General features: G+C 38.1%; 1 protein-coding gene and 1 long non-coding RNA gene across 3 annotated transcripts in view; one reads left to right on the forward strand and one right to left on the reverse strand.

Annotated features, from left to right (window-relative positions):
• LOC127958310 (uncharacterized) overlaps positions 1-23,218 on the forward strand; it is a 109,607-nt gene that overhangs the window by 42,948 nt on the left and 43,441 nt on the right. The gene's annotated exons all lie outside the window — the stretch shown is intronic.
• On the reverse strand, positions 9,872-17,334 carry LOC127958307 (T-box transcription factor TBX3-like). Of its 2 annotated transcripts, none has more exons than XM_052557120.1 (7): positions 16,100-17,334; positions 15,091-15,358; positions 14,571-14,717; positions 13,592-13,668; positions 13,210-13,364; positions 12,206-12,819; positions 9,872-11,303 (listed from the first exon to the last, which is right to left on the reverse strand). In XM_052557120.1, the coding sequence occupies exons 1-7, from the start codon at positions 16,483-16,485 to the stop codon at positions 10,929-10,931; spliced, it is 2,022 nt and encodes a 673-aa protein (XP_052413080.1). In that variant the 5' UTR covers positions 16,486-17,334; the 3' UTR covers positions 9,872-10,928. The 2 variants fall into 2 exon arrangements, with proteins under 2 accessions (XP_052413080.1, XP_052413079.1); XM_052557119.1 differs by having other exon boundaries at positions 15,085-15,358.

The following is a 23,218-nucleotide window of genomic DNA, read 5'->3' on the forward strand; positions in this document are numbered from 1 at the left end:
TAGCGGAAAGTAACCCTCTGATGTAATAAGCTTATGTATGACAGACATTGCATCAAGTGTCAACTTTTGCAGTAATGTTTAACATATAACCCATCTATAGGCCTATTGGTTTGTAACACTTTGCCTAAAGTCTTGGTTTATGTTCCTTATCGTGCAACCTATACACAGCTCGTGCAGTCATCTCGAGATCTCACAGGAAGGCAGCTAAAGGTAGAAAAACATATCATGTAAACTGAACAATGGAGATTACTGTCCAGAATCTCTAGAATGCTCTAGAAAACATCTTACAGCGGGCATCAACAAATGCGTGTGATCCACAGACCACAGCTTGCAAGAAATGAAGCACGAGTTAAAAATAAATAAATACATTGCCATCTTGTGTGGATATTTATGTGAACAATTAATGGTAAGTACATTTTATGATTTTTTTTTTTTTACATTTACCCAAACATTTGTAAATGTAAATTTTGCCGTTTACAAGTTTCCCGCCCGCTCTTACAATTAATTATTGAAATACAACGAAATAATATGTTGTTTTCCAAAGCTATCATTTAGTCAATCAGAAGTTCTTCAGTTGTTTTTGAGATCTGAACTTTTTTTTTTATTTTTTTTTTTTTATCCTTGGTGTGGGAAAGATATTTGCCAGCCTGACATGAACACACATGAACCTGACTACTTGCTGTCTGAGGCATACAATAACTTTTTTAAACTTCAGGATAAGGGCTATTTGCTGTTGTTATCAGTTTTACTCTGATATTATTTTCATTTTAGCTCGAGTATATGGACTTTTTGCGAGCCTTTGTCTTTTAACATAAATTGGTAAGTGTATGTCAAAATTTTTTGGAAAAAACAGGAGCTCTTAAAGAGTGAAATATAGAAAAACATTATTATTATTATTATTGACACTCTTAATGAATCAATGCTCAAAAGTTATGTCATATGTATTATAGAATTAAAACTGCACCTTCACTAATTTATGTATTTCTAACTTCTTGTGTGCGTGATTCCTGTCTAAGTCTTTAATCGGATGGAATTTGAGCGCTATCAACTTTATTTTTATCACGAAAAATATACAATTGTGTGTTCAATAAACTTGTTTAATAAGACTTACGATAATGTTATCTAAGTTTTGACTTTTGATTGTACAGGTTAAATGAAGAAACTGGTCGCTTTGCCAATCTCTTCCTCAAAGAAACAAAAAACGGGAGTTTCATTCACCTTAAATTCAGACAAATCAGTGATTTTTCACACATTTTCTGCCCATATTAATAAGATAATATATTGATGTATTAGTGAGGGATATTTATATAACCTATATTTCCCTTTATACATCATGAGTTCTACGAGACTGTATTTTAATATTTTCATATACTTAAATAGAATTAAAAAGGAACAAATGAAGCCCGTAAGTTTTTTTTTCTCCAAAATTTTGATTGATTTTATTTTATTGATTTATTTTGAAGTTTGGTTTAGCACTGATTTTCTTTCCCAAGGCAAGTGTCCTACAGTTTTCCATGTTACCAATACGTCAGTGTTTTACTTTTTATGCAATAACTCTACGATCTACATGAACACATTCAGTCATTACTTTAACAAAGCCTCGCGATAACTCACTAAACACTAGAACATCAATATATATATCTCAAACCCAAGAGAAGAGCTGATTTAACCCAAACCTGTCTGTTCCTGTAGTGCTGTGTGCATTTCACAAAACCTGGAAACATGGGAAAACGCATCTTTATTCATCTCCCATATCGTCATTATTACATTCCCTATAGAACTTACACATAACTATAAGGACAAACAATACTACACGAGACAACGTATTCAACAACAACAATATTCAAAATAATGGTAATAACAATAACATAATACTTTATTCAGACACTATATTTGCTTGCTCCATAGATTCTTTTTAGCTTATGCTCAAATTATTGTTTAGAATCCTGTCTGCATATGGAGGAACTTTTATATGTGTGTGTGTGTGTGTGTGTGTGTGTGTGTGTCTGTGTCTGTGTGTGTGTGTTTGTGTGTGTCTGTGTGTGTGTCTGTGTGTGTGTGTGTGTGTGTGTGTGCAGGCGTTCTAGAATAGCTATATTATTTATGACTTTCATTATCTTGAATGAGCTTAAAGGCAGTTGAAAGTTGCAGGCTGCAGGATACGAAAAAAAATATGATTAAAAAAAAATTCAACATATTATTTAATAGGCTACTACTGTCTATAATGTATGGTGCTCAAACTAATTTTCACATTTACGAATACGAAATGAAAGGACAAAATATAAGTGTAACAGATATTTCTGCACAGGTCCAGAGTGTTCCTCTATCTCTCTCCTGATGAATGATTGCTGGAATGAAGTCTTGGGATAAAGCGTCTGCTACATGACTGAATGTAGATGTGTATGTGGATACTCGACCTTCGCGCTTTTATATGTTGCTTCTCTGGTGAAGTCGAGGTTTCGTGCATCTCTAGGGTCTCTGAGCTGTACATGGCCACACGTGTGTGTGTGTGTGTGTGTGTGAGGCTGGATGCTGCTCTCTCTGGTGATAAGATACACCTCTCACCTCGCTCTGCACTGGCTGGAGCTGACACATCTCTGCTAACAATCACATCACACACCGGACCCACATTCCGCCTTCCTGGTCCCCTTGGCTTTTTTTCCATTCACTTCCAAAAGAGCCTTGGACCAATGGGTCCGACCCCCCCCCCCCCCCCGCCCCCCGCAGACAGCTCAGAGTCATTAAAACAGCTCGAGATGCTGGCTATTAGAATCTACTTCTGAAAACTTAATGGACAGTCCCTCTGTTCTTAACATATCAGCTTTGTCCACAAAAAAGGGTTGTACATTCTTAAAAATAAAGATTCTTCACAGTGATGCCTTTTAGAACTATTTTTGGTTCCACAAAGAACCATTCAGTCAAAGGTTGGTGTGCCCTTTTTATAATCTGAAGAACCTTCTTTCACCACAAAGATGCTTTTGTGAAACAGAAATATGTTAAAGGTTCTTTATGGAACTATTAAGACAAAAAAGGTTCCTCTGTGGCATCGTGAAGCACCTTTATTTCTAAGAGTGTATTTTATTAGTTACGTGTTGTTTGCTGTAACTATGTTATAACACATGGTAAAACTGCATTGGAATTGTTTGCTGAATTAGAGTTAATGTATGTATATATATAGTTCTGCAAGGTTGGTTTGTGTCAGACACGGTTCCTCGGTGTGAAATGCTGCCCTCTGGTGGCTGTTGTGTCCTGTCACATGAACGAGGTCCAATCTCTCAAGCGTCCACAGATAAACAAGTGAAACGGCGGAAGACATGAACATATATAAATGTGTTTCATAAGTGTGACTGATGCTTGCAACCAAAACCACAGCAATGACATGAAATAACTTGGAACTGTGAATCATCTTTATGTGCACCAAGATCTTGTGCTTAAACTTAAACTGTGTAACTTCTTACAACCACCAACATGTCTTTACTTCACCCAAATACATTTTAATACATTTGAATAAACCTGTCAGCTTGCATTTGGGCAAATAAAGATACGTTTTGGAAGATTTTATTTTGCACTCTTACATGAAAATAATTTATATTGTAGTGTTCTATATTTTATATATATTCGCCAGTGTGTCACGTGATCATTAGTAAGTAGGTAACCCGTTTAATCCCAATTGTTTTCCAGACATGAAAATATCCAGATAATGTGTTAATAATTATTTATTGTTTTTTTTTTTTTTTGGAAAAGTGTGTAAAAATTATGTTTTATGGTTGGTCACCAAAAGATAAAGAGCTATTCATCTTTGTGCTATCTTAAGAGCTTAAAGTGCTGATTTATGGATATTTTCTTGGCCGTGTTGAATATGATGCTGGGGGATTATAATAATACAAAGTTTAAAGCAGTTTGCAAAGTCTTGGTAATTTCACTTTAGTGTTTTCTTTTTATAGCCTATGAAGTTTGCATATGGGAGAACTCATTTTTATTTCATTTATTACAGCATAAGGGACAAAACAATGAACTCATAATACAATACAATCATGTTAGAAAGTTTTCCTATACCATGATTTTTACTGCACCATTTTATTTGCATGGATCCATTACTGGCACTCTGTTTGACTTCTCTATTCATATAATAATGTCATTTATTGGCCTTATTTAATTACACCTGTGTGTTTCTTATGTTTGTCAGTAGAGCTCAGTTCTCTATAATCTCAGAAAACCATTGCTCAAACATTCAAGAACCAGATTTCCACAGATACAGCTAAGCAGACTTTTAAAACTAAAGTATTTCAGCTGCTAAAACACGAAAGGATCATCTGATGGATATTTACATTTATTCATTTAGCAGATGCTTTTACCCAAAGCAACTTAAATTTCAGGAATGCAATAAGTGATATTTAGTGTACTTAATGAAGAAATCTCATATTACTCCCTATAAATATTTATTTTGGTAATCTAATTGTGTTAAACCTCATATACTGTCAGGCTGTGACAGATAATTAACGTTTAGGTGTAATGAATAGAGAGAGTGACTTGCAGGTGTAAAAGCTCTGTGTTATAGATCTGTTCTGGTGTCTGTCTGTAGACTGTGGAGCTGGTTTTATAAAAACTGTTAAATGTCGCCATCGTGTGGAGAGACAAAGTATCGCACTTCATCATTTATAACGGACCCTTCAGCTCGACATCTGGACACAGTTCTCGCATTTCTCTCCTCAGTGGCACACACAGAAACTTCTAATTGTTTGTGAAGCAACCGTTGCCTTTGGCTTTATTTGACATTTAGATTTTAATTAATATAATGAATGTATAAATATATCTACACAAAATTATTATTAATGCATTCAAAGCTCAAATCTGATCTGGAATTTGTGCATATGATCAGAACTCCATGCACTACTTTTCATAGAAAACCATTGAAAACCTCTGCAGAAAACTGGGGTCCTGTCCCAAATCACATCCTAAACCCTCGCTGTGTTCCTCTGAGTCACACTTCATGTCTCCGAGTCCGAGAGCGTCTGAGTCACAGAAAGACGGTGATGTGATTTGGGACAGGACCTCAGTGAACCCTGATCAAACACACCTGAACCAACTAATACAAGTCTTCTTCTTTTCAGTCAAGAGTTCACTGGTGTGAACACTGCAAAACATATTTTCTTCTGCAGTATTTTCGTCTTGTTTTTCAGGATAAATATCTAAAAAATCTTGAATCAGGATGCATTTACTTGACAAGTTAAATTACCTAAGATATTCTGTCTTGTTTTCTGAAAAAAGAATAGTTATTGTGACCAGCAGGGGTTGATCAGAAGTGACCGAGCAGTCGTTTATTGGACCAGGATCATTCAGCAGACTTTGTGTTTAATTGTTGTGTATTCCATATACTATTACACGTGATATTTATCATGATGTTTGCGTGTCAAACTGACCCAATAATGGTCAAATCAACAAAAATCAAACAATAAAACAGCAAATAATAACCACTACAAACAGACAATTGAAAATTAAAATAGATATTCTTCCAAAACTGTAACTTTACAAAAACACATGACAAAAAAAAAACAAAAAAAAAAAACACTGTATTCAGCTAACGAACATTTTATTGTTTTCTAATTTTCTTTTAACATTCACAAATATATGAAACTATGTATATGCTAATTCTTTATATATTAACTCTGTGGCACATCCCTTGGAGTGACCTTGAAAACCTCTATTAATTGGTGATAATATTGGTTTACTTCCTAAAATATTGGAATTTTTTTTTTTTACCACAGAACGTCTGAATTTGAATTGATTTCAGATCTGTGCAGGTACTACGCTTTACGCAATCTACTTTTCAAAGTTACCCCACGCTAACTCTCTTTGTGCAGAAGATGAGAGACTCAGAAACCATCTGTAGATGTGATCATGTGATCATGGAGGGCCTCGACCAATCAGGATGCAGCATCAGTCAAAGAAGCATTCTGGTCTTGTTTTTGTTTTAGAGTTTTAGAGTTAGTGCTCATTGTCAGATCCTTTAAGTGTTGTGTGTGACAATGATGGCATAGCAAATAGTATTATTTTTATTATATAAAGTGATCTTGCTCTGAATAAAATAATGATAGAAACGATCTGTATACTAAGGCATCATTCCTGTTTTTGATTTCCTGTTTAGACATTTTTTCACTCTATTCCAGACCACCCACACAACACAGATGTGATGTAAATCATTTGGATGAACGATAAACCTCCGCACCAGAGACTGTGCTTCTCGAATCCGACAGAAACAGCCTCCATCCCTCGTCTGCTTTAATGAGTGCAGTAAATGCAGGGAAAATGAGTTTTGTTCTGTTTTCATCATGCACAACTCTTTACAAAATAAAGATATTTCAGTCAGGGAGCATTTCATTACATGCATCATGTGCAAAAGCTAAAAAATGTAAACATCTTCATTTGTCTAAAAATATGCATAAACGTAATCAGAATAAGGTCTTTTAGAAGTAGTACGTTCAACAATGGTCTGCGGTCACTGAACTATTGGAGAGTTCAGAAAACGCTGGTCTGAGAATTGTTAATAAGTTAAGCACACGGTGCAATCCAAGCCAGCATCGGAGGCAGTCGTAGATCTCAGACGAAGGGGTTAACTGCAGTCGCCTGTCTCCTGATCACTTGCCAAATCAGCTCTATACGAGTGTGTTAAGTCTGAAAGCCACATGAAAGAGAACAGACTGCTGCAATCTATCAGCTACTGAAGGCTGGAGGAGTATAGAGTCGAAGTGTTGCGTGTTTAGCCTTGAGCAGGGGTGGAGGTGTGCACATCACATGCTTTTATAGACATGAGTGTATTCTGTGATGAGCTACATGTGGATGAGTCAACTATCTCTGTGAACGCCTGTGAGTCATCTGAGGCAACATGTTGGTTATTGAGTGCAAAGTGTGTGTTTGTGTGGCAGCGATCAACCTTTCCCACATCTGGGTGCGGTAGAAACATCAACATCACTATCATTAAAGGGTTCGTCACTCACCCCCTGCGTGTCCTTCCACAACTGTGTGGCTTTCTTCTTCTGTGGAACATATTAGAAGTTTTTGAGAAGTGTCTTTTTGTTTTTGTCCATGCGGTGGAAGTCAGTGGGCACCAAACCATGACTGAATTATCTGATTACCAGCCTGCACATGAGAAGAGCAGTGGTGTCAAAAGTACTGGCATTCATTACTCAAGTAGAAGTATAGATACTAGGGTTTAAAAAGACTTTTGTAGAAGTTGAAGTATCAACTCAAGCTTTTTACTCAAGTAAAAGTGTAAAAGTACTGGTTTAAAAAACTACTTAAAGTATAAAAGTAAAAGTAATGTAAGGGGAAAAAAATGCCATTAAGAACAAAAGCTTTTAAACATAATTCTGCATTTCACACGACTCTCTGAAGCTGTTCAGTTGTTGAAAGGTGTGTGTGTGTGTACGTGTGTGTGTGTGTGTTTGTTTTTGTGAGTGTGGGTGTGTGAGTGTGTGTGTGTGTGTGTGTGTGTGTGTGCTGAACACAGGGTATAACTCTAACTGCTTGCATGACAGTGAGGAAGAGTGTTTTATATAATACACATTTGTTTAAAGATCTAACAGTTATTATATAAACTTTTAAACTACAAAAAACATTTACAATTTGGATTTTAAAATAACATTTTTAATTGTGTTTAGAAAAATATGTATACAGAATTTAGTCAATTTCAAACCTATGAATTATCTATTTTATGTATTATGTATAGTTTAGAGAGTATAAAATAGGGCTATTTTCCCACTCAAAACGGAGTATAGTGACGTCACGTGGGTCTGTGAGAGTGAAGGTGCTGCTGGTCACCAGTAGATGGCGCTGTGATATCGTCCATCAGCTGCAGCTCGAGCACAGAGATCCTTCTTCCAAAATGTTCTAGATGTATACAGCTTGAAAACAAGTCTGTATACATCTTTTTAACAAATGACCATTTTAACAAATGAATGCAACGTCTAATATTTTTCACGGCAACAGAAAGAATGATTTTTGCAATCAAACCATAATCAGTCTACATCCGAGTCACGGGTTCAGTCCGGGATTATAGACTGGTCCTTGTTTAATAGTCCACATTCTTCTGAAAATATAGAATTACAACTTTAGTTAATCCATTTATTATATTATCACTTGGTTTTATTTTTTATTTTATTTTCCAAATTATGGTTGAATTATTTGTATTATTATGTATTTCATTGTTAAAAAACAAAACAACAAAATATATCTTTTAGGATATCTGGGTGTAAATTTCATAATTTGATCACAGCAATTCTATATGTATTTCTATATACTGTAATAGTAAATTTGACTTTATTTCTCCTGTGGAACACAAATATAGTTATCCTGAAGAACACGGGTCTCCAAACACAGTTCGATTAATCTGACCTTCATTGTATGGACAGAAAAAAGCCCTTCGACATGTTTCGTGTTCCAAAGAAAACAGACATGCATGGTATGGTCGAACAAATTTAGCATTTCGCTTGAACTATATCCCTTTTAGATTTTCTCCAGTTTACATTTAAATGACACCAACCTTTCATGAACAATTGACCATATCTAACATTCATGTATTCTAAACGTCTTTTACAGTATCTTATAGTTTTTACATCAAACACTGGAAGGCTGTCTTCACGTCTTCGACAGATGTCGACTCTTATTTATCTTCAAATCCACCTTTATTTGTAATAGTATTATAGTTTTCTCAGTCTTTCGTGTCGCTCAGTGAACAGACACAACAGTCTCCTTCACATAGACCAGATTAGATAATAATACATTAACCTTTTTTTAAGTGAACAGTGGCGAGAGCATGTTTCGTGTGTTTGATTGCATGCACGAGAGTCACACTTTGCTCTCTGACGTGTACTTTGCCCCGTGACCGCTGGGTGGCGACAGCTCTGACTCTGTCTACAGCAGAACTCAGACGTGTAATAAACACGCCTGTGATAACGAAGGCGCCAGGTGAGCAATAGAAGGAGCGATTGCGATAGTTTACGTGGTGTTTACCACTGTTCTTCAGCGCCAGTGCCATTACTTATTAACCCTACTTTATACAAATAAAGATACAGTGTTGATAAACCCTGACTCGAGGCTCCACAGAGTGGACAGTCAAGTTATTTTACATTCTTCCAGGTTCATATCGGTCCACATAAACACGCACGACGGGTCTGGTACAGCTCGAGATGTGCTAATGCTTTCACTTTCCCTCCTTTATGCTCGAAAACATCCATGAACGAACAGTATAGTTTGCCACATCTGTCTGAACTAAATGTTTTTATTAGGAATACAAGAGAATCACTTTGTTTTTATTATTACTTAATTTGGTCTGTGCGCAGTGTGATGGTGTAGTTCGAAAACTCAGTTGATGAGTTATAGTTGATGTCTATTTCAGCTGGCTATCATGTTTTAAGATTTTTTTTTAAATAATTATTCTTTTATTATTATACAGAATATATAGAGTCCAAACACATTGAAAACACTGTGGCAAATCTGTATTTAAATCTATTCTAAAGAAGCGTGAACTCAATGAACTTGGAAAATTTAACTGTTTCTAAACTTGTACACATTGACTATATATCATTTGTTTTTTTGATGTCATGTATGTTTTTAAATTGTATGTAAATGCTGTTGTCTTGGCCAGGTCACTCTTGAAAAATATATTTTTAATCTCAATGAGTTTTTTATCTGGTTAAATAAAGGTTAAATAAAAATAAAAATAATTTCCTTTATACGCTTTTCTGCGGTTTCTAAAATAATTTTTGGGGCAGTTTAGACTCATAGGTCACAAAAACTTAATTTGAACACACGCTCGGACTAAAGCATTTGAAGTTGCTGTGAAATAAAAGTGTGATTACTTTCAAGCCATTGATGCATTGTGTTATCGCCTTTAATTAGTTTGAACCCAAGCACTTAAACACACAACAGTTAATCAAAACGATGGCACATTATTTCTGTCTGTAGAGAAACTAGCTCTGTGCTGTTACAGGTGGAATCCAGGCGCAGATGAGAATTAACAAGGACAATGCTCACATACTATACACATATCAACAATAAATTAAGTTAAGCTCCCTCAAACAAACACAAACAAACAAACAAAGAATTTCAGTTCTATTTACAAGCAATATTCATATGAAATAATTACATAAATATGTAATATATATATCGTTATTTACATTTGTATTTATTATAGCCATATGATCCCTTTTCCCGTTTCATCCCGAAGCTGCATTTCAGAGTAATTTAGTACCGCGTCTCGATTAATCAGTGGTCTGTGGATTCATTGACTTTGGAAAAAGAATAAAATGACTAGACTGCCTTCCTCATTTCCACACAAAAATGAATCGAACATATATGTGTGTGTGTGTGTGTGTGTGTGTGTGTGTGTGTGTGTGTGTGTGTGTGTATCTGTGTGTAAAGATTGAACTCCTTAACATTGCAAAATATTCTTAAAACTGTAGTGAAGATTGCGTTCTTGGTGAATTTGCGTTTTGAACAGTACAGACGGAAGCATTAAAAAAAAAAAAAAAAAAAAAAAAAAAAAAAACAGCAGTCTTGATCAAGTCTAATCTTTGACATGCAGTATGCCTGCGGTAACTTATTTAATTTATTAATATGTTTGCAAACACATCCGATAAAGAGATATCAAACAAAGCAGGAACCGATTCAGAGTGCATCTTAAATGAAATCACCGTCACCCTGAACTTTTAACATAACGAGGAGCAGCAGCTTCATTCAGTCTCTGTCAGACTGGTCACTGTTCAATACTTCTCTGGCATTCATATGGGGGGGCAAAGTTACTGTTTTAATTTAACAAAAGAACAACATACATTTACGTGTTTATTTGTTTTAGCAAAGTGCATTTAAAGTCTAATCGTGTTCTCCGAGGCCGGTCCGTGGTGCACGGCTCGCTCTCTCGTCGGTGGGGTCTACGGGGACACACTGCGCGCTCTGTCCGGTTTGGACTCGAGTCCGCTGACCAGGCGCTGGATGCTCTGGAGCTCGCTGCTCGAATCTTTCTCGGTGCACGGTTTCGGCGACACTGACACCGAGCCAGACTCCGAGTCCAGACTCCCCGTCCCCCCGTCTCCCTTCAGATCCATGGCACTGCTCGCCACCGGCGGGACGGCTGTCGTGAGCAAAGTGCAGTCGGGGACATTCGGTAAAGAGTAAGGGCTGTACCGTAACCGGGGCCGCACCGCGTTCAGAAACGGATGACGATGAACGGATGAAGAAGCGGCGGCGGCGGCCATGTACGTGTAGGGATACGGGAAGAGACCTCCGAAGGGAGACATGGCCAGACCCTACAGACACAGACACATCATCAACAACTGAAACAACTGAAACATTTGGCTCTGTAAAGTATGACTTAAGGGAATAGCCTACATTAAAGCTGTATTCTTCATCAAAACCAGAGGTCACAATTAATAATTTATGGCATAATTGTCATTAAAAGAAAATCAGAATATGCAACTTTATTAAATCCTGCTATTTCGTTTCCTTGTACCTAATTTATATTTACACCTTGTCCATTGAAGCAAAAACACACACGACATGCATAAATAGTTTTAAATATGATAACGTGCAAGTCACCTGAAAGATCCATCAAGATTAACCCACAAACACTTTTAGCTTGATTCGATCATTACAAACTTGACTTTGATTTGATTTAAAAAATGTTTTACTCTCTCTCTCTCTGTAGTATTTAGACATATAAAGAGTTCAGATGCAAAAGCCTGTTAATTGCAGTTTGACTTTTCTTCTAAAATGAACGTTTTTTCTCAGGCTCCTAGTGTAGATTTCATTACGAATAGGTTCTTGTCATTGCTATTAAAGCGAAATAACTGAACATTAACAGATGCTCATTTTAGAAGAAAATTATATTATATATAAAAAATTCTGCTTGGTAGAAATCGTCATTAACAGCTTTCTCTCACTTTTTTTCCAGATTAATTGCGACATATTACTGTCTGCGCACATCCGTCAGGAACAGTTTTATTGCTAATCTCCAGCAACAGTTGTCAGTTGTTCTATATTTGCTGACAATTTATGGACTGCGCAACAAAGACCATTAAACACTGCAAGATTTGCCACACCTCATTTTCCCCCCTGAAGTCTCAAATGTAACTACAAAAAGCACTAAAATACTTTTGATTGTTCATGCACGAGCTACAGGTCAGGACTAAAGAAGCATCTGTGATCTTACCTGCGACGCCAGAACATGTTGCTGAAGGTGGAAGGGCAGCGGTGTTCCCGTCAGGCTTTGCGAGGGTGATGTCATGCTGCTCGTGTCCAGTGAGCTGACCCCTCCGGAGGAAACAGCTGCCAGTAAAGGGCCCATCCCTGCGGCCATGTTTGAGAACGCGCCTCCCATACTGAACTGACCAGGGTGCAGGAGAAACGGATGGGCACCACCCAAGTGACTGAAAAACTGCTGCCCGGCCAAACCCGGCGGAAATCCCAAATTGTGCAAGTGGTTTTGATTTAAGTGCGCAGCGCCATCTGTTTGCACAGTCAATGGCATGTAATTTTCTTTGCTCAGTGTCCGGCAGTCGTCTGTTTTGGCGTGATCCGGGCTCTTGAGCTCCTCACCGGACCGAGTGGTGCTAGAGATGAGCGTGATGGGACTCTGCCGAGAGTCCCGGATCTTCTCGGTTCTCCGCGGGACAGAGTCACTCTCCCCAAGCAGACTTTTGCTTAAACTCGCATCGTGATCCTTGGGGTCCTCGGTCGTGGTGGAGATTTTGCTCGAGTCTGGTCCCTCTTTCACGTTTCCATCTTTGTCTTCGTCGTCGCTATCTTCATCACTGTCGCAAAAATCTGCAAGAGTGCGAAAGACTATTTAATCGAGAGAATCCAATTTATATTTGTATAAATACAGACCGCAAGACAGCACATGCATGTCGTTTATAATCAGTAAAAGCACAGTCAGAGGCAATGCAAAATGCACGTGAAATAAATACTAATTTTGTGCCCTCATAGTAACATGCATGGGAGATTTGGGGATTTAATGTGTGGCAACTTGATTCGTCTTGACATTCTAATTTACGCCAAAAAAAATATGTGCTGCTCTCTAATTAGCAGTCGTTCACAAAAGGATTTGCATTCGTGTCCAGGGAAATAATTGGGCGATTCTGTAAGAGAAAGCTAGATTATGATCTGAAAGTAAATGTTTGTCAAATGCACACACGGTTTATCAGATTCTCGTACCTTTTGAGTTATTCTGGCCAACAGTTGAGACCACAGGAGACGAAGCCTGGCGAAAGCATTTGAAGGACTGTTCGCCTGAGGAATCATCAGATGTCCCGTTCTCTTTCTTCTGCTGCTCCTCATACGAACGCATCGATTGCAGAGCCAGCTGTTTTCTGTGTGAAATAAAAGTCGAAGACGGAAAACTGAGAAACGATTTCAGAGTAAACCACCTTCGCGTTGCATTAGAGTTGTTCTTGAGTTTTTAGTTCATCTTTCTTCTTTAAGATTAAAATGAACCGATCTTTCTGCAATAATAACTAACAGTGTCCTGAACTTGAGGACGTGAAGGAATGCTATTGTAGTAGCTACAGGGTGAAATGAGCAGTTCGTTCAGTCCTACCTTTTTTCACGTCTCCCATTTCCAGTGTCACGAAATCCTTTTGCAAAAGGATTGTGATCAATTTTCAGTTGTGTTATCTGAAATATAATAACATGGAAACAAAATAACATGAATAAAGATAACTGCAAGGTTTTTCAGTTGTGTTATTAACCAACTGATGCTTTATTATTTGCAGCTTATTGAAACATATTCGAAATGCACTACAGCTGTATGAGTCACTTCGATTACTTTAGGATTTTATAGTTTAAAGGGCTGGCCTATATGCTTGTTCTGCATTAAAAACCCATATTACGCCTGCAGTGACTTGTCTCAAACTTTGGTATTTGTAGGAAACACGGGGGCATTTCCAGCTCATAAATATTGAGAACGTTTTTATTATCTACAACCTCTCAACATGAATTCTGTCTCCCCACCCTGACACCCCGACACCCCATATGCATTTAGTGCATTAACAGTATTTTCCAGGGTTACGTTATATTTCAGCATTTTACTAATAAATGAACACACACATGCACGCGCACACACATAATTTTTGAATCTCTTTTTCTCTTCTTCAGTCCCTCCCACTTTGGCTAGTCCTCCAGTCCTTCCTCCCTCCCTCTTCTCATTCTTACACACACACACACACGCACACACACACACACACACACACACACACACACAGGTTTACGTGAACAAACTGTTGAAGATCTTCTGATTTTTTTGACTCGTATAAATAAATAATGCATGAAATGTAACCCGTGAGTCAAACAGGAGAAAGTAAAAGAATGATGCATGTTTGTTTTCTGTAGTATTAGGCTTTGCTATATGATGTAGGCCTCACAGTGACACAGCTAATATTGTGGAAATGCACTGCATAATAATAATATGTTCTAGACAAAAGTACTGAAAGCACCAAACATTACTTCTCCTGTAAGGCCACGGTGTATGCTATTAAATATTCAGCGCAGCAGATGCAACACACAAACTTCAGACCAACCTTATCGTTCTGGTAGGCAGTGACAGCAATGAAATCTGTCTCGGGGAACACGTAGGTCCTGAACGTGCTGTATGGGAGTTTCAGGATGTCGTTGGCTCTCACAATGTGAAATCTTGGCTGGTATTTGTGCATGGAGTTCAGTATCGTCTGAAATATAAATACGCATTTATACTATTTATTAAAAAAAAATACAGTTGACTTTCAGTAACATTTGAATAAACAGTAAAAATTGGGCACACTTTCTGCACGCTTTTAGCTCACTGACAGGTCGAAGCCTGCACCCCCCCCCCAACAGTAATTGTGTGCTCGTATAGTTTAAATTAAATTCAAATTATAGCTCAGACAAGACACTAACATATTGTACAATGCGAAGTCTTAAGACATTTTGTAACGAAAAATACATATAAATACATGCAATCACTGAACACACGTATTTAAACAAAAACCACAATAACAACAACAACAACAACAACAATAATAATAATGATAATAATAAAGTTTATACATATCTTACACTTACAAATCCATGCTTGTCGGAGATGTTGTTTGTCAGTTTAAGTTTGTGAAAATTGACGACTTTAGACATCCATTGCTCGCCCGTGGCCGGACTGTCGGGGTGAATGTACATCCGTTTTGGCATTTCGGGGTCAGCCTTTCCTGCCACCATCCAGCGAGAGTTGTGAAATTTATACCTGCAGTCATCAGCCGCCACAATATCCATCAACAGAATATATTTGGCCTTTTTGTCCAAGCCCGTGCATCTGACTTTAAACGGAGGGAACATCCGCCTGCAGAGAAGATCAGAGAGAAATTAGAGCAGTTTTATCGAGCTACAATTTCTTCACTTTTACTGGCATTGTGCTGTCCAGAGAAACATTACATGCAAAGACCTGAAATGATTTCGATGTGTGTAGATCAAGGTCTAGGCCCAATCGTCAGCCCTAACTCGTGAAACACCCACACATCTAAACGCAGCGCAGCATTAACACATGCTCAACTCTTTAACTCGACGTTACGGAAAAACTAAGTTACAAATAAAATCTTACCGAATGCAACTTTACAATAATTCATCCGCGTTTCACTGTTCAAATCAGTTTCGGAGCAAAATGAATTGTGTACTTGTCTATGCTACATTTATTTGTGATAAAAGTTCAATACATGGTATTACAGACGTTTGCATGCATTAAAACAAAACAATAACTTAACTAATTTAATAACGATTACTTTAAAACAACAAAAACGATGAATCTGGATTCAAATATTTCTAGGCCTAATTCAACTTGGGTTATACTTTGAAAACAACAACAACAACAACAACAAAAAACCTTCCTCAGCTCAGACAAAACAGAATGAACACTAGAAAGCTATTGACCTGTCCAGCAATCTTGCCACATGTTCTAAAGAAATCTGTGAGTCACTCAGATCAATAAATCAATCAGAATTCCATTTGATAGCGACTATAACCTCGGACTGTGTTTCACTTAATTAAATTCGAAGCACAGCTGATTTATTGAATCATTCCAGTTTACCTTCCAGATTTAGTGATGACCATCTCTGTGCCGCGCTTGTGGAAAAGCTCCCAGAGTTCCTTGGCTTCGAGGTGAACTTTAGGGTCGTCTTCGACCTCCTCCTCGGGCTCGAGCGTCTTGAGAGGCCGCAGATGCGCGGTGTGGTGTCCCAGTGAGGAGAAGTGAAGGCCGGTCTCTGCGGCACCCATCAGCTGCTCCATTATTGGTTTGCCCAGCGCACCGGGCAGAGACAGCGAGCCGCTCGGGGGCAGCCCCAGGGCCGGGAAGAAGGGCGGCTGGTGACCCAGCATTGCGCTCATGGCAAATTCCGGACCCCGGTGAGGTAAAAACGGGTGATAAGCCATACTGGATCCTTGAATAACTGGATCTCTCATCGGGAAGCTCATGCGAGTCCAGCCAGCAGATGCGGTGTTCCTTAAATCGATGTGCAATCAGCTTAATATCTGCGCCGGAGAAGTCCTTCACCAAGTCCAGCGTTCCTGCGACGCGTGAGTCTCTCGCTTGTGTCTCTAGCTGGATTCCAACAAAGTATCTAAAAGAGAAAGTGAGAATCTTCTCGGCTTGTCTTTTGGCAGTGCGCTATGAGATCGAGAAAATAAAAATAAAAGGCTCGACGGAGTCACTGTGTGTCAGCTTGCGGCGCGCGGCGCTGTCCTCTGGATTTCTGTAAAATAGACATTCCGCTAATAGTGAGATCGTCCCGAGTCCTGCCAAAGAGATGTGTTGAATTATTTCGAAGCCTCGGAATAATTCCTCTGTCTTTACTTGTTGGAGGTATACACCTTCACACGCTCACACACACACTTTCTCTCCCGCACACACATTTCAGCAGAGCGCGATATGCGGAGCACAGGGTCCAGCACAGAGATATTCCCAGTGCTTCTGAACTCCATAGGCTTCGGTGGTGTGGATGTGTTGCGTGTTTTGAGCAGCAGCCCGCTGTTGATTGGCTCTTTGACGCTTTTGGACCAATTGTGTCGCTCTGTAGGCGTGGTTTTAACAGGTCGGGTGGAGGGGAAAGACTTCAGACTTATAAAAAGGTGTTGGAGAACTCTGTTGCTGCCGCCAAACAGCGCTGCTTCGCTCGGTATTGTGTGAATATGCCATCACCATTAGGACACGCATCTGTCGGTCTGCGGGACCCAGAGCAGCTGAACTTCCAGGTCTCCAGCACACAGCGTCACTGTCGGCCCCTTTTCACGCACAGAAGATCAGATAGTGCTCCAGACGCGCGTTCACCTGAGACATTCAAAATCAGTTTTGGTATTGGTTAAGATCGAGATGCGAATGATTCGTTTGGAGATCCTGCAGTTCATCAGCATTAGTGTTATATAGGACGTCAACTGTTGCGCTGCGAATATCCGTATCTCAGTTTTACAGTTCTGCAGCTTTCTTTTTTTAAATTATTATTATCATTTACAAATCCTTTTCCAAGCGTGGTTATCAAATTGAAATATTGTCATTATCATCATTTTGGCAGTCAGCTAGATTTAATTAAATGCACAACAGTTTTAATATACTATCTATTGGGTTATCACTTAATAGTATATTTATTAACCTTTTTTTTAGTTTACCCCCCCCCCCCACCCACCCCAGTTTCCAGATTTGCTTGAATGAGACTATACAAATATTTCCCTGATGTGAGTCTCACTATATAGTCAGATAACTACTGCATGCATAAAATGAATCATTTTTAAATCACAGGCAAATACACTCGACCAAACTCGCCTTTTAGAAATATAAATGCATCTTTGGAGGGAAAATGTCATTAGATTAAAATAAATAAATAAATAAAACCCCAGCATATAATAAGAACAGGCTGTTGGTCTCCACTCAGTTATCGGTGTCTTGCTCAATGTTCTCTTTCGAAACCTCGCAGACAGTCGCATCTACAGTGTTGTGTCGAGAAGTGAACGCTGTTTGTCAGCAGCAGAAGACTGGCGCCCCTCTCCAAACACTGGACTCATTCACACACACACACACACACACACACACACACACACACACACACACACACACACACGCACACACACACACACACACACACACACACACACACACACACACACACACACACACACACACACACACACAACAGAGGGTCGTGGACAGACATCTGAGTTCAACAGTGCCTAAACACTGACTCAATTATCTAGTCAGCAGAGCAAGAGAACCAGTTTGTACATTTATCACCCTTCATCATGTGGCCAAATACTACTGTCTCTGCTCATCTTAAACTGTGTGTTCTCAGAAGGAGAAGTATATCTGTTCAGCGCTGGTTTAAATCGCGACTAATAAACAATAGCGCAATATAATCACGTTGCCATTTTTATTTTCTTTTGTTTTGCGAATGCACAGAGAATGTCTATGAATATTGCACGAAAGGCTGTGAAATGATTAGTTTTTTGGTTGCTATACGCCCGTGTGCAGTTTTACAAAACCACATTTTACAAAGCGTATTTTAGTTTTGTGCAATTACTGAACATAACTCGGTGGCATGCAGTCTGATGTCTCATTTCTTTTTGGAATTTGGATTTTGAAATACTATTTTCTCCAGATATGTGAGCGCGGTTAAGTGTGAGTGACTCATAAACATAATTATGCTATTCGTATTTAATGATTTAACAAAACCCGACAACATGCTCCACATCCGCTCCTGTATCATCGATGCTCTCCAGTGCATCAGCTGATTCCTCTGTTTTTAACCGGGGGGGTTCATTCATTTCTGAATATCCATCTCTAACTGATCCTCAAGGGAGGGGGCAGAGTCTTACAGTGGTATTTTTGATATTTTTAGTGAATACCCAGTTAATTGAAATGCATCCTCTGCGGATCGGTCGGTATACTACAAGTAAATGTTATGTTTCTCAAGGATTACAAGAATAAAAAATACGCATGATCGAGCAATGAGAGTCGTTTTGACAGTCCTTTCTTTTTAATCGAAACAATAATATAGTACTGATTGATGGAGCAAGTCAAACAGTCATTAATATGATCCGCTAATATATTTAACTGTACCCGTCAATGTTCAGCACGGTCAGTATTTTTTGACGAAACTAAACCCAAAATTTCCGCAATTTGTGCCAACAGATATTTTGGAATGTTTTCTTGATATTATCTTTGAACAAATCCATTGTGGTTCTAAGACTTGTACATCAAAAGTTAATGGATAAGCCTTCATGATCAATCACAACCACAGATCATCATAGAAGCAGTAGCTCCAGAATACTGTTTCCTAAACCTTGGAGGAATGTACTAGCAGGCAGACAAATCCTCTGCATTCCTCCGAGGTATTTAGCAGTTTGACAGGGATTTCACTTAGAAGTTTTGAATCTATTGACAAAGTGTTTTTTCAGTACAACATATAGTAAAAAATTAAAAGGGAGAGTGTTTTGGATCAGTTTTTACTAATACATATTTAATAGTCCTGTGGTGTAACAAAGAATTTTAAAAATACAAATAGCATCTTAATAAATATGAGTTAAAATTGCAAAGTAATTATAAACAATTAGCAAATGATTTTTAAAATGTGGAGTATACTATGTCACACTGTGGGATTTTATATCAGCAGGATTTCTTTCCAGCACAACCACATTTTTATTTCATAAATGCTATAGTAAATGTTGTGGTAAGTTTTTTTTAGTCTTGTCCTTTAGAGCATATACACATATTTTCATCTGCATTCTGTTTCTTATATTTCGTTGCTGCTCTCCCTTCTCTGCATTATAGGATCATTTTAAAAGGAAAACTACATGTTGCTGATTTGTGGTCTCCATGATCTCTCTATATAAGCTTGTGTCTAGATCATTCTGGACTGTCCCAAATGGATCAAGAAAATTTAATTTAATAACGGAGAAGCTAAATATGAAATTCCAGAGTATACTGTGTGTGAATGGTCCTTTTACAGGAGACTGTTCTTGATTGATGACACATGGGAACCATAACTGAAATTATTACACTGATTAACTCATTAAAGAGCCTGTTCATCTAATCTAGTTATGTTCAGTGTAAATATTTGCTCCTGTAATGAAGTTTCTTGAGGTTGTAATAACATTGTCCTCCATAATCAGTGTAATCTGCTTTAGTGTGAAGTGTATGTTGTCTGTTTTACTAGATGAGGTTGCCATGTGTCCATTATAACTATCTGTCTGTCCTTTAATGAACCAATAAATCTGATAGAGCTGAAGATGAGCTGCTGCACAGGTGTCCATACATTACATTCTGCACCATTCAGTTCAGTGCTAAGTGATTGTAGAATCTATCATAAGATTATCTGTTTTACTCATTTTTAGGTGTTTTTCTCTCTCAAGATTATAAAAAGATAGACTTTTTCACGCCAAAAAGCAGTATATATTTTAATATAATTAAACTAAACCAGATATTTAAAAAAGGGCCGATTCTATTTATGTATATTCTCGTATGGATGTTTGTATCAGAGATGCGTTAATGGATACGAGCCTCTTTTTTTTTTTGGAATATTGAATCTCAAGTGCACATCACGCTGAATATATGCTGCAAAGCGTGTTCAGAAATATCCAGCCCTTTCTTTATGTTAAATGGCTTGAATGTTTATCTGTTTTCCGTATGGCTGACGTAAAGAGACTTGAAAATGAAAGGAAGTCGATTGCGGTTTTGAGCTTTCATGTATTAAAGTTCCCACAGCTGTTTTGCATGAAGAGGGGAGTGTTTCAGAGTCTGGCGAGCCTGATTGGAGCAGAAAACACCAAATACGATGGAAGAGAGCTAAAGAAATAGCTTCTCTTGGCTAAACGAGCAATAATGAGTCCGGTGACTTGTAGTTTTTCACTGACACACTTAAAGGGAATAGAGAGTGTTTTCATTTCTTTTACACAACTGTATGCAAAACACTCACAACCGTGTACAGTAATACAGAGTTTTTCAACGCGGCATCCAAACCACACAAAGGTCAACCTGAAAACCTAATCGTTTTCTTACAAGACATTTCAAATTCAAAGAAGTTAAACTTAGGCCAAAATCTTCAAACGTCTCTCTATCACGAGACTACAGCGTGAAAACATTAGCAAACAGTGAAATTGCCAGGAAAGACTCATAAAGAGTGTTCTCAAATTTATGGAGTTGGGGTGCAGCTTCATGCTTATTTCTTCTTCTTTTTTTTTTTTAAAGGCAAATTATATTTGAAACACGCATTATATAAAATCTACAGAATTGCCTTTTTGTAAAATAGTTGCGTGCAGGTGGAATTTTAGACATCTAATCATTAATGGTATTATGGGATGCACTTACATCATTCAGAAGATGTGGTTCAAGGTCTAAGCGCTGGTCTTGTAGGCCTATATAGAAACTGCAGTCATGCAGTGTGTAAATGCTGTACAACTGGAGCAATTTTAACGTTACAATGTAAAAAATTTTTTTTCTTTTTAAACCACTGTCAGCATTGATTATATCTCTATTAAAATTAGATGCTCATATTATTCACAGCAGACCCTCATAACACCTCGTTGTTAAATCTGAGGTATTTATTTATTTTAACCGCACTGTATTGCTGGCTTTGCGGCGAATTAAATAGTTTTTGAAGTGTGCCTTTTTCTCTAATATAATTTTTGGAAGCAAATCGGAATTTATGACACTTTTAGTTCTAGATAATCAAGCGTAAATAAATAACTAAATAAGCTAGTATGCAAGGATTTATTAGCTTCTAAATACCCATTTATAGACGTTTCATCGTGCACCTTTATATAGGTTCAGATATATAACACAAATTAATTGTGTTTGACTCTCCGATCAAAACAAAGAAACTCAAACTTTCTCTGATTTCAGCGTCCATCCCATTCAGACATCTAACGCGGTTCAACAAACCAATTAAAACCCGATTAAGAATTATTCTGGTTTTCAGGCCGGCAGCGAGGAGCCCATAACCTCTCAACACCGGGGTCATTAACTAATAAGATCCACGGCCTGTAAAGAGGCTGCAGAGCTGCACAAATGTCCTGGTGACCGACTGTGGCCTATGGACCTTTGACATACATAGAAAACGAATTGGTCGCTGTATTAACAAGGAAGGTGGGATTCCAGTTAATTAGTGGCGATTGGATAAGGGTGGACATTATATGATTTGTCCCCAGTTCCCAGTTTGTTGTTGGGGATCTGCTTTTGTGTGTGTTAAATGAGAAGTGAGTATCGCTGTGCCTGTGTACAGTGTGGTTTTGTGAACTGGCGACAGCTTCGGTCCATGGGAAAAGGGTAATCACAGGACCTCATTATCTCATTTTTCTCGCCATCTTTAGGGAGCAATCCGTAATCAAGCATGGCACCAACTCTCTCTCTCTCTCTCTCTCACACACACACACACACACATCCTCTCTTGCCTTTTGCACCAAATGTTTGCTACATTAACAATGAAAAAAATTAGTAAATGAGGGAAGTGTCTGCGGCATTCTGTTTAGAGTCCATAAAGACGAAAGAGAAGCAGTTAACAGCGTGATCGTGCAATCCACTATAACTTCTGAAATACATTAGGGATGCTGGTAATGCTTTGCTGTATAGTCGTAAACTACCACGTGATGTTACAGTCAACGCAAATCTTTACAATAAAATGGAAAAAGTTGGTTTAAACTTGCTTTGATGTTAGCGCCCACTTTTAAAAAAATCAAGAATCAAATTATTTTTAAATGATACAATGAACACGCATTTTTTTAAAATTAAGGAATATATTTATTGATGCAAACTAGTCCACTAGAGTACATTTTCTAAATAATATTTGATCCTCACAGCAGAACTTCTACTTTTATTATCAGCATGCAAGTAACAAATGTGACCAACATTTTAATGATCCATTTCAAATTAATTCCCTACCCTGCAGATATGACTCCTGCAATCAAAAAGCTAAGATTGCCAAAGAGATTTACACCTGTCTCGTTGCCCGAACAGACAGCCCTCAGCTCATAGATTAGACTGCTGGAGCCAGGTTGTCTGGAACCCGTGAGCTACTTCACCCTAAATCCGGATTAAACATGATAAAATGATCAGCAAAACGCCGCTCGTGCATGCATGACGAAGCGAACCTCAGAGAACACAAACCAAACAGCGAAAGTAAAGTGAAATTGTAAAGCGCCAACATTCGTCCATATACTTGCCGGT

The sequence above is a fragment of the Carassius gibelio genome, chromosome B5, assembly GCF_023724105.1.
Source record: "Carassius gibelio isolate Cgi1373 ecotype wild population from Czech Republic chromosome B5, carGib1.2-hapl.c, whole genome shotgun sequence".
NCBI classification, from domain to species: domain Eukaryota; kingdom Metazoa; phylum Chordata; class Actinopteri; order Cypriniformes; family Cyprinidae; genus Carassius; species Carassius gibelio.